The sequence below is a fragment of the Patiria miniata genome, unplaced genomic scaffold, assembly GCF_015706575.1.
Source record: "Patiria miniata isolate m_02_andy unplaced genomic scaffold, ASM1570657v1 HiC_scaffold_24, whole genome shotgun sequence".
In the NCBI taxonomy this organism is placed as follows: Eukaryota; Metazoa; Echinodermata; class Asteroidea; order Valvatida; family Asterinidae; genus Patiria; species Patiria miniata.
The window spans coordinates 7,633,670-7,646,446 of record NW_024037063.1 but is presented as its reverse complement, the minus strand read 5'-3'; the positions used below and the strand labels follow the sequence as shown (position 1 = coordinate 7,646,446).

General features: G+C 39.4%; 2 protein-coding genes across 2 annotated transcripts; both read right to left on the bottom strand.

Moving 5' to 3' along the window:
• Nucleotides 1-6,575: 6,575 nt before the first annotated feature.
• On the bottom strand, nucleotides 6,576-7,433 carry LOC119731876 (microfibril-associated glycoprotein 4-like). The gene has a single exon (XM_038205160.1). It carries the CDS (start codon nucleotides 7,431-7,433, stop codon nucleotides 6,576-6,578), a length of 858 nt encoding a protein of 285 aa, XP_038061088.1.
• A 3,625-nt stretch (nucleotides 7,434-11,058) lies between these two features.
• Nucleotides 11,059-12,117, bottom strand: LOC119731875 (microfibril-associated glycoprotein 4-like). Its single transcript, XM_038205159.1, has one exon. The coding sequence runs from the start codon at nucleotides 12,115-12,117 to the stop codon at nucleotides 11,059-11,061; it is 1,059 nt and encodes a 352-aa protein (XP_038061087.1).
• Nucleotides 12,118-12,777: the final 660 nt, after the last annotated feature.

Below are 12,777 nucleotides of genomic sequence, written 5' to 3'. Positions count from 1 at the left end.
GGTAGCACCATGTGAATAAATCTCTTTTCTGAGTATGTGTGGTTCTGAAAAGAACCACACATACCCAGAAAAGAGATGTATTCACATGGTGCTACCGCAACTTATCTTGCTTAGTATCTTTCCACCATGCAAACCTTCAAATCTCAATCTTTGGAATCTTCGGAACTGTAAATTGCTGACTGGACGAGAGTTTTCGACCTAACTCTTTACAGTATTGTTCATGTGTCTCGAATTGATTTAATCTTTACATGCGCCTCCCCGCCATTCTTGGAAGTCAGCTGTACTTCCATGTAACGATTACCGCTCGGCCTTGATGCATTGCCATGACAACAATATCGGCAGACCAGATGAGCCACCTTGAGTTTCATAATTTAGAGGTTTGCATTTCGACAAAGGATATAATTTTAATTTCAGCCAGGAATTTATCATCTTTTTTATTTCACTGATATTTAAAACCAATTAACATTTACCGAGGAAGGTGAAGCAGGCAGTTAGTGGTTTTGATCTATTGTGTTTACGCAGAGCTACTGCATAATAAATGATAGTGGCTCGTTTTGTAAAGCAGATGCCGTACATTGTCATAAAGGCAGCACCGGCGAAGCGAATAGGAGATGAACAACGTGGCATTGTTCGTCACTGTGGTTCTAGCTTGTGACATCCCGTAAGACATGCTACTGTGCAATTTCATAAGGATGAACAATCTTTAAAGAAACCAAACAATTACCAACGAAAATTCATTTTATTTCCCTCTTCACACGATGATGTGTTCTGGAAATCTAGGCCTATCGCCGCTATAACCACTGTAACCAAACCGCTACTAAATGTCAAAACAGTCCTACATTTGATCCTGTTGTTCACCCATGGAATTAAACCAAAATTTCAGATCATGTAAACTAGGCATGGACAATTTTATGGAGCAAATTTCATCAGCTCTGTACAAGAGGGTGGGTTTTGCAATTGTTTTAAACTGTAAAACATTTGATCCTGCACACAAATGGAATTAAACCAAAATAAACGAGGCATGAACAATTTTAAGGAGCAAATTCCATCAGCTCTGTACAAGAGGGTGGGTTTTGCAATTGTTTAAAACTGCAAAACAGTCTTTTTGATCAGAAACTAGATATTTACATTCTAAAGAGGGATACATTGAAACAAGTGCCAGTGTACAATAAGCTCTGGCGAAACATGCGACGCCGATGGCACATACAGAACACCATTCGTTCGGTGAATGTTCAGTTCCTCTTGGTGGATCGATACTCGGTCAAACCACTACAAAAAATACCACGTGACAACAGCATTACTGCACAAAATTTGCCTCCGTTTAAAAAAGCTAATAAACTCTACGAATTGTCACAAATATTTGTAGAGTGAATTTACTGACGACGACATTTGCTTTATTTTTGGTCAAATTGTTCGGTCAATTTTTAGTACATTTTCCGGGGACAGACATTTGCAAAATGGACGCGCATGTTCATCAATCGAAACGGGGTGATTTTCTCGATAACTTTTGTTAAGAGTGCATTTATTGACGACGGCATGGCATTTGCTCAATGTTCGGTCAAATATTTTTGGGTCAATTTACGGGGACAGACTAGCCTTTAGTCAAGGCGCGCGTTGCTTTGACCCGGACGCGTGGTTCCCCTGATGCTGGTGGCACGAAAACAGACCAGTGCGATCGGCGAAGCCACGAGTGCCTGTACCATCTCGTGAAGAACGATTATGTACTTCTTTACATTTATCTACCGATTTGGTGCAGGCATTAATTTGTCATGCATAATGCATTGCATGTTGTGAATATGGACCAATGTAGCATCCTGTTTAGACGAAGTGACGTCACAAGCACGCGCAAGAAATCGGAGCAAAGCAAGATGGCGACTTCCGCGACGAGCGGTGTTTTTTTCGGCAGCACACATCGTCAATGGATCATGATTATTCAGCTAGTTCGATGTTTATTGATCACGCCATGCAATCGAATGTGTATTGGAAGGTAAAGATCATCTCGTAAACCTAGTGTCCAAGGGTTTCGGAAAAAGCGGTTTTTTTTTTTTCAAACCGGCCGTCACACCGAATTTGACATTAGTTTCAAATACCCCGTTCTAGACTCATGACATGGAGACTCTCCAGTACTGAAATCACCGACTTAGTCAGCTAAAATTCAGTTTTAGGGCCGATATTTTCAGCTTACATTTTAATTACAAGTGAACACTCACCAACGACAGGAGATGTCGTTTAACAGTCAAGCAAATGACAATACAATCAAGCTGAACTAGATTTTTAAAAAAATGGCTATTTTCGGTGCAACTCCGGGTGTGTACACAATGCATAGATTTTTTTTCTTAATTTAAATCATCCGTCCAAATATTTTCAAATCGCCCCTTGATATTATTTGATTAACAACGGATAAATGTACAATCATGACGTCATCAGACCGGAGGTAACTGTAGGGGGAATTTCAAAACGATCATTTATAAAGTTAATTCTGTCATTCGGCCCAATGTTATTACTACATGTATTATGATGTCCATTACAATATTGACATTTTGAATCCCTGATGATGTGATGTCATCAACCTGAGGATGGGTGGTATTAATACGTCCACTTTAATATATTATCCATATTTTCATACGGTATTTTTACGTCATAATGAACATATTATATCCTCTCCGAACTAAATCAGCATTCACTTCCACCTGACTGATGACGTCATCGAACCAGAAACAAACTTGTACGTGTACACAAAATGTTAATTGATGTGTATGATACCTTACAGGATGAATGTTTTTCTAAAACAAATTCACTGTGTGTAACATATCTTGATCCTTTGTTCCGTCATAAAGATATTCATAACTCTATTGGGCAGTGTCGAATGAAGTACATGTCTGCCCGACCACCCTGCGTTTGTATCTCAAGAAACGCGAACTTGTAGTTTGCAATTGTTTTTTTCCAAAGAATGTGTAGTAAACATGGCAAAAATGCAAGTTATAGCGATCACGATAAGTGACTATATGATCCCTTAGAGTGAATTCAGAATCTCAGACTCCATTTCTTCATACAAAGTTTACTGTAGAAACTTCACCATTTTGAGTTTTCCCTTAAGTCAACATACTTTACCCGCGCCTGGAATAGAGTCTGAAAGTAAAAGGTCACACAGCTTCCGGAACCATCGCGCGGTCTATCAATGGGTTGCCCTTTTCTTGCCATATTTTTTTTTGACCTCCACAGAATTGTTTCATATTTTTTATCCGATGTACGAGTACACTGAGATGCACTTGTCTACGTGTACTTGTAGAAGTCGACCTAACTAACTAACTCGTGACGCCATTTCATTTCCAAACAGGACTAAATGTCGGATTGGAAGTGGTCGATTTGAAAGCAGTTTTTTGTAATACAATAACGGCCTGACATGGATCTTTGAAACCTAGACTACGGGTGAATGACGGATGACTCAATATCGAAACCGCCCGCTTATTGGTCAAAATCCAGAGGTCAAAGAGGCGCGATGTCTTGCATTGTACATCTTGTACATGTGTACTGCCGTCTATAGATTGGATGTGCGCTGTTCCCCTAATAAATGGATGCAATTGTTCAAGGTAACGTATACACTGTGTGCCGCCCTCTATAGATTGGATGTGCGCTGCTCCCTTGAATGGATAGGATGGTCCTCGGAATACGGTATACATTGTTTGCCGCCCTCTATAGATTGGATGTCTCCCCTGAATGGATGGAATTGTTCTCGATAACGTGTGAATTGTGTTCCGCCCTCTATAGATTGGATGTGCGCTGTTCCTCTCGTCATCATGCAATCAAAGGGTGCGTTCTTTTAGCTTACCCGGGTCGAAACGGGTATAAAGGCAGACGGGTCAGCCATGACAGCCGGGCTAATCGAACGCTCAACCTAGGGTCATCACAATCCTCACGTGACGCCCGTAGCCGTGGCCGTAGCCACTGACAAAACACCCATTTCGGATTGGGCCTTAGTTTGGGATTTACTGATTTTTAGTCAATTGCAAAACTCAAAAAGAATAGAGCTAAAATTAAAGCCTCCAAAGTCGCAATTTCCTTAATTACCATTAGACTTCAAATAAAGTGAACTTTTGAGTCCACTTGAGGTTTTCGTTGTCGAATCAGGCCGCCATATTTGTTCGTTTCTAGGGAATGAACAACGCATGCGTGTCGTACTTCCAGCAGTGACTCTGCTCCACGAGCAGGGTCTGATGTGGTGGCTGACCCGGCTGAAGACCGACAATGACGTCAGAGCTAACCGAACGGCATGGGGCTCACCCGTGTGGACCCGGATGAGCTTTTAAACGAACGCAACCATACAGTGAGACTCTGTGGTTCATGTTTTAGTAGAACAATAAAAGTAGACAGCGGCGTGCAGTAGACAGCGGCATGGCCACCGGGGGGGGGGGTAGAATGTTGAAATGGAAGGGGGCGCCAAATCATCTTTATATGGAGGCGTCATTCAAAGCGGACATTACTGGACAATAGGTGGCGCTCTTCTTTAAGTAAGATCGCGGAACGTCAGAAAGGGGAACTCGTGAAAAATAGAGATGCTGTGAAAAAGGAAAGGCAAATGTTCGTACCACAGCGGTGTACCGACCGAAGTAGGGGGGGGGGGGACTACAGGCCACTGTTCAATTGTGAAAAGCGAGCTGGGGGTTGGAGGAGTTGAATGCCATTTAACTCTTGGGGACGCTCTTTCCTCATTTTATTAATTTGCTTCTTTCTATATTTATATCACCTGTCTCCAAGATGAAAAAGAGTGTGTTTAGCATCAACGTAAAAACCTCGACTTCTTTCCTCTTCTGGTATCAATAAAGAAAATAACAATTGAAGTCGCATTTTTGTAGAGGGCGTAATAGTTCTTGTGGTCCTCTTGATTCGCCGAATTACTGAATACTATATTCTGCCAGAGTACCGGGTATCAATGACACCTCCTGTACGAAGCTGTATATTTGAGTGTAGACACATTATTTTGAAGTACAGCCCGAGTATCCTGACAGCTGCTAAACACTAGTAGGCCTATTACTAGAATCACAATTTTGCAAACAGAACACTTTCAATATATCGGGAAAACTGAATCATTGATTGGTTCTTGTCACTCGGTTTATTCAACGTCATAGGTCATTCGAACCTATTTTTCTAGTACGCAATATACAAGTGAAATAGAAAACAGCAAACGTAGTGATAAGAAGCAAAAATGGTTTGGTTCTAATCACTCAGGTAATTTAACGTCATTATATTATGCAATGTACAGGCAAGATAGCTAACTAAATGCGTTTAGATCAAATCAAGTTATTCCAGTTTTCTGATCCGTGTATCTTTATACTCCATACTGTTAATTCTCTTTCAAGGATAATCAAATGTGAGTAATTTGATTTTCTCAAATTGGTATCCGAAAGTAGACAGTGCCTACTAACATTTTGTGACATTTTTAGTTTCAGATTTACTAATGAATAATGGTATCATTTTTTTCCCAATTTGTTTCTTGTTTGACAGTTTCTGCGCAACTACGAAACCACATTGTACAACAGCTGAAATTGCAAATCTCTGAATTGAACTACGATGTCTTTCAAGTCGGATATTAATGGAAAAGCTTTTCACTTGTATTCCTTGGTAGGAGCAAAAACTCGAAACCAAAGTTTTGAATTGATATTATTGTTGAATTATATTTAACTGATAAAACGTACTTGTACGATATATGTTTTTCCATCAAGACTGAAAACATTTGGAAATATGTCCATTGTCCTAATAGCACTAGACAGTTTCAAATAATTTGTTGTTTTTGACTGCCATATTAAAATCGATAGATCATAAAGATAAATTAAATTGTACGTTCAATACAATAATGCTCAGGAAACGTTCAATTCGCTTACAAGTTTTCGTTATTAAAGAGGTGATCCCACTCCTTAAATTGAACCTATTTATAATATTTCACAAGAACTGCATGATTCCAGCGACGTGGTGCCATTCAGGGGAGATTCGTGTTCTATGTACAGATGGGCACAATTAATTACTTGCATTCCCCAATAAATAACTGCTCTCTTTCCTTTCCTTCCTATTTTATTTTATCAATTTATTAATGTTACTTTATTTTTATGTTTATTTTTTGGGGGGGAGGGGTTGGGGTGTCAGTGCAGTTGCTGTTACCCAGCAGTAGCGCAGATAGTAACTCTTCAGGGTGGGGCTTATCAAAGTGCATAAAGGGGGAGCAGACGATTGGACATCATTTGCCATTTTTTGGGTGTAGGCGATTATAGATTGGTCTATGTACAAAATACATGTATTTATTATGTGTAATGTGTGTGTTATATTCAGTGCCGCATAGCATTTGCCAAATACTTAAAATTGTGAAATTTTCCAAACTAAATAAAGCCCAATAACCGTTTCAGTTTTCTTTTTTTTCCCTATTCTTTGTTTATGTTTTTTAATAGGGGGGGGGGCAGCACTCGAACACCCACCCCAATCGCTATGTCATTGGGGAAGTGCTCGTGCCCCCTCCATACATAGGTAAAATATCCATTTCAGTTTACTTGCAAGACTAGTATAGTGTCTGCAACTAATACACAAAATCATGGTTCCAATTCACGCATTTTCATGCTGCATTTTTTCAGAGAATAAGAATACCCTTTCCATCTCTCCCATTGCACGCCCTTGGCATATCCCGCATTCCAAAATGCGTGGTATGGACCATTCAGGTGAGAAATAAAACAATCATTAAACCACCAGGCTCCTCCCCACCTCTGTGCACAATTGAAAACCGATGCATCATTGTCACGATCCTTTGTGGTGAAGGGACGTCCTCTGTGATACCTGAACACGGCATAACTGTCGTCAAACCCAAGAGAGTCACCGGCAGTGCTGCTGGTATCGTATTGGCCAATAGTCAGATTGAACTCACCCGGGGATATTTGGAAATCTGAGTACTTTGCCCATGCCGTGTTGTTCTCCCAGTCCTCTAAATCAACGCGTAGCTCCCATGTTCCACGTGAATCATCAGACGTCAGAGTCACCAAGTTGTCATTGCCCAACCAGAAATCACCAGACAGATCGCCAAAGCCAGACTGATACTCGGTCCAGTTACGGTAGAAGTCCACACTGCCATCTTGTCGCCTCTGAAACACGATCCATCCTCCGCCGTCAGTTTCCATGTCACAGTAGACACGAAGACTGCCATTACCGAATCCCTCTGGGTAGATTATGTAGATACCGCTTGAACGATAACCGACATCTAAGAGCATCTTGCAACTTCTGTAGCGCTTCAAGGATCTACCAGTCAGTGAGTAGAGAGGTGTGTCTTCATCTGCATCAAAGTACACACTCCCTTGAGTTGCATTGAAGTCTTCGGGATGCTCTAGTCTTGTGGCAAGGTTCAACTCGCACATTTTACTGCAGTCGTTAAAGTTAAAAGACTTGCAACGTTCATCCATGCTACATTCCCGTCCGCAGATGACACGAGATCGCACAGTTTTCATAGCATATGCAAACTCTCTTAATGCCCAACTTTCAGCAGCATAAAATGTATGCTCCCCAGTATTTGATAAAGTTCTCAATCCGTAGACAATCAAGATATTTCCCTGGAATACCAATGACGATATGTAAAATAACTCTAATAAAACAAAGTTGTGTTTCGCCATTTTCTCCATGTGAAACTTCTTAACATCACAACGTAGATAACGTGAATGATATCGATGATCGGCGGAGATGGAATTTGTTATTGCAAAGAAAGGAATGCTAAGAACCAGAGGATGTGTAAGTCCCTGATTGGTCTACAGGGGTAATGCGTCATACCTTGTTGTTGGTAATTTTCCCCGTCAGTGACAGACCTTAGTCTCTGATTGGCTAAACGTTGTGACGCAGACTGGAAAGTGTCATCTTCTCGCGTTGTACGATACGGTGAAACGTTATATAGCGTTGGGTTTTTATCTGGTGTAGATAATCATATCGAAGTCATTTCTGTAACATTAAATATGCAGCCTCTTATATCAATTTCACGCCCTTTGGATGCTTTCTCAATATTTAATAAGAGAGCCCTTCTGGATTCCACCAACCATCACTTAATGAAGACGCCTTGAATTTCGGCAGCATTCTTAATTACGAAGTAGTACCGATGATAACCAGTTGACCTCCTACAATAGATATTTTGGTCCGGCGATTTTAATAAAAGTAGGTCAGGCTGGGGAGTATTGTTGTTTGCGATAGTTACTATGACTACACTCTTCGGCTGTAGACAGTACGAAATTATTTCTTCGATGCCAAGGTATACAGCTAGCCTGCTGACTGGCGCTGTATGTCATAATGCGGTACTGTCATTAAAAATAGCAGCACTCTTAAACTGTAGTATAATACATGTCATAGCCGAAGAGGAAAGTTGGTTGGTGAATTATTGCCAACTTTACAGTTTCGTTGCTTTCAAGAGGAACCCAGATCCGAGTTTTCTTGATTTATTTAAAAACAAATATTGTTTTTTTGATACCCAGTGAAAAACAATAGTGATATTTTTAGAACAATCACCGTCATTTCAATTGAGAAAGGCCTCATTAAATCTTTGGAATTATTAATTTATTTACGGGCAACAATGTACCCTATCACGTATACAGCGAATTTGGACAAACAGGTTTGTTTGCCTTTGTTTTGTAATCAATGGTGCTCGGTCATCTGTGAGTGAATAGGTACACGAACTAATATTTAAGATGAAACCTCTTTGACATTGTACAATTTTCTAGCGTGTACACGTGAGCCCATTGTTTTTGGATTACCTTTATTTTGATACACCCTGCATGTAGATGGACGGGTAGATATACTTGTATTGAGGCATAGCCTCAGCGTGTCACAGCTGCTTCACACAGTACTAGAATCGAACTCTTAAAAAAACCCGAAAACTTTTAATAAATCGGTAAAAATCAATCATGGATTGGTTCTCGTCACTCGGTTTATTCAACGTCATAGGTCATTCGAACCTGTTTTCTTTGTGCCGCAATATACAAGCTAGACAAGAATTATTGATAAGAATGAATAACACTGAGTTTGGTTCTTATCGCTCAGGTTATTCAATGCCTTAGGTCAATATTAATTTTATATAATGCAGTAACTATACAAGCAGACAAGCAAAATGTCACATTTAGATCCACCCCAAATAGTCTATATATAGGTCGGGCTACCTTGTTTTACACTCCAAACAAGTAGTCGTCGTTTAAGGTAAATATTGAGATAATTCATTTTTCTTCAAATTAAAGGTTTTCCCGTTCAAATTCGCAACTTGTTCATTCATTCAGGAAGAATGTTCATTCCATTTCTGAGAGGTGTCAGGGATTCGAGTATGAATACGGTTTCTAATTAGCAGGTAGAGCTTTCAATTCCATAAATGTTATGAAACAAGCTTGTCTTTAAAGTTTTCGTGCAAGCAAATCTCATTGTGTTAGTTGGTTTTGGAATTAGCACGAAATAGAAGAACTTGATACAAGTATTCATTCAAGGGCAATGACATTATGGTTCAACGTCATGTGGAAATTGCATTATGCTAAACGTCAATCGCATTGGCTTTCAAATATATCAGTTTCGTTGAAACATATCGTGGTTTTATTGAAAGAAATGGCTGTGATTTTTAATATCTCTTTTTGAGGTTCCAATTCATCGAAATGATCACACCTCTTATGAAAGAACCACTTCGGTGTCAATCTATAAATGTGTTAAGTTTATCTAGTTTTATCGTCAAGGTCCACCTTATCTGTTTCTGTTACATTGACACTTTCCAATTGTTTAAGGTGTACGAAATGTGTTGTGCATTCTTCTCAAGCCATCATACTTTTCTTATAAAAGGCTAGTCGGCTGTACATTCCTTGATAAACCTTTCTTAACGGTCATTTTGACACATGCCTTGAACAAATTTCACTGAATTTGAACATGGGCGGAACTGCAATCCAAAGCTCTCAAATTACATGCCCGAGTTATGTGATTTGCTGCCCACTTTTCACTCATGGACAAAGATACAATGAAATATTTTGATTGGGGGGGGGGGGCATTTTTAGCCTTTTTCATGTGCTTTGGATGAAAGTTGCAAGACCGCATGAGCGTGGTTTGAAATTGGACGAGAAAACCTCATATTAACCAAAGTAGAGAGTGCATGTATGCCTTAAAAACTGGACATATTCAGTTTCAGATCAACTAGCATTGGTTTTTCCTTTTGAACTTCCACTTTTCATGTAACTTATTACATGTTAATTGCATGACGACAAAACCATTAATTGTAAACTCTCTCGTTTACGAATTACTGTAAGGCAATTAGTAAACTGTCCTAGTGACTATTGCAAAAGCAGACCAAAAAGCTTTAATATTTCAAGGAGGCATAAGTGAATTCTTTGAAAATAAAGATAGACATAAAAAATCTCTATGCACTATGCATTTGTTCAATATTAATGAACGTTTCACAAAAATAATACCAAGACATTCTCTTTGGGTCGGGGTAGTCTATTTCTCTTTATACTACATTTCATACCTTTATATTTGTTTGTATTATTATGGGTAAAATCGTCACCTTTTTCACAAAGAGCCATATGTAAGGATTTTGAAGAAAAAGTCTATTAGAGATAATCGCAAAAGAGGTTTCTTTTATTTCCAAACTGTAAAAAAATACCACTTTGCAACAACTTTGTGCAGTAGTAAAACCATTATATGATTCTATGAAAGCTGAATTTGAACGTGATCCCAGTAATTATAATTAATACAGTAGTTAATTTGTGAAAAATAATTAGCAAAGATATTTTGCTTACAGAAACATGTCAAAATGGTTAAGTACAATGTTTCAAAGCAAAAAAGTGAAAAATTCGAAATCGAAAACGAAAATATTGTATTTTTTTAAATAATTATGTGGCTCTTCGTGAAAATGGTGACGAAATGTTGGCTGCTTCTACTGTTTTCCAGTGTGTTTGAATTGCAAAAAGGCTTTATATTCAAAACTATCTCATTCGACTTAAGACTCATTGGGGTCATATTCCATTGGTGAAAAAAAACATTATAATTTATTTGCAAGTGCCATGTTTGCAACGTATCAGAGGTTTATGGTCTCAATTCACGCATTTTCATGCTGCATGTTTTCAGAGAATAATAATATCCTTTCCATGTTACCCATTGCACTCCAATGCTATGCTGGACACGCCCAAAGGGGTGATATGGACCATTCAAGTGAGAGAGAAAACAATGATTAAACCACCAGGCTCCTGTGTAGGTTTGTGCACAATTTGATGAACCCAAATCATCATTGTCGCGATCCTTTGTTGAGAAGGGCCGTCCTCTGTGATACCCAAAGTGACTTCTGTGATACCCAAGAGAGTCACCGGCAGTACTGTTTGTATCGTATTGACCGATGATCAGATTGTACTCACCCGGGGATATTTGGAAATCTGAGTACTTTGCCCATGCCGTGTTGTTCTCCCAGTCCTCTAAATCAAATCGTAGCTCCCATGTTCCACGTGAATCATTAGACGTCAGAGTCACCAAGTTGTCATTGCCCAACCAGAACTCACCGGACAGATCGCCAAAGCCAGACTGGTACTCGGTCCAGTTACGGTAGAAGTCCACACTGCCATCTTGTCGCCTCTGAAACACGATCCATCCTCCGCCGTCAGTTTCCATGTCACAGTAGACACGAAGACTGCCATTACCGAATCCCTCTGGGTAGATTGTGAAAATACCGCTTGAATAATAACCGGCATCTAAGAGCATCTTGCAACTTCTGTAGCGATCGAAGGAACTATCAGTCAGTGAGCAGAGAGGTGTGTCCTCATCTGCATCAAAGTACACACTCCCTTGAGTTGCATTGAAGTCTTCGGGATGCTCTCGTCTTGTGGCAAGGTTCAACTCGCACATTTTACTGCAGTCGTTAAAGTTAAACGACTTGCAGCGTTCATCCATGCTGCATTCCCGTCCGCAGATGACACGAGATTGTACAGTTTTTGAAGCAAATGCAAAATCTCTCACGGCACGATTTTCAGCCGCATAAAACGTATATTCCCCTGTATAAGATGAAGTCTCAACTCCAGAGACAGACAAAATAGCTCCCTGGTATACAAGTGATATAATGTAATATAACTCCAAACCAAAGACCTGTTTTGCCATTTTCTCCATCTTCAACTACTTAACACCACAACGTAGACAACTTAGAATGATACCGAGGCTCAGTGGTGATGGATTTTGGTATTGCATGGAAAGGAAATTGGTAGAGGCAGACGATGTGTAAGTCACTGATTGGTTATCGAAGTTATACGTCATTCCTTGTGAATATTCAGTTTTCCTCGCTGAGTGTTGTATAGAGGCGTGTGTAATCTTCAAACCTTGCAAGATATGGAGAAACGTACATTAGTTGGCATTGGAGTCCATTAGTTTGGTTGATTGTGGTCATTCAATACACAACGCTGCAATAAAGGTACCACAGCAGGCTGCGGCGGCTGCCGCTCTGTCTATGCCAAATTCACGGCTCTTTTGATCTTTTCTCAAAAATGAATGAAAAAAAAAATATATATATATATATATATATATATATATATATATATATATATATATATATATATATATATATATATATATATATATATATATATATATATATATATATATATATTTCAATTTCAGCGCCGCGTCGAGTAAGAAAGGCATCCTCGGTTCACCAGTCACTCCCATGGCGAATATAAACTCTCTGATATTGATTTAATACTCCCTGCGTTTCTACCTAAGCATTGTCGCTTACGAGGGACACTTCTCTGGTTATTGTGCCTACTC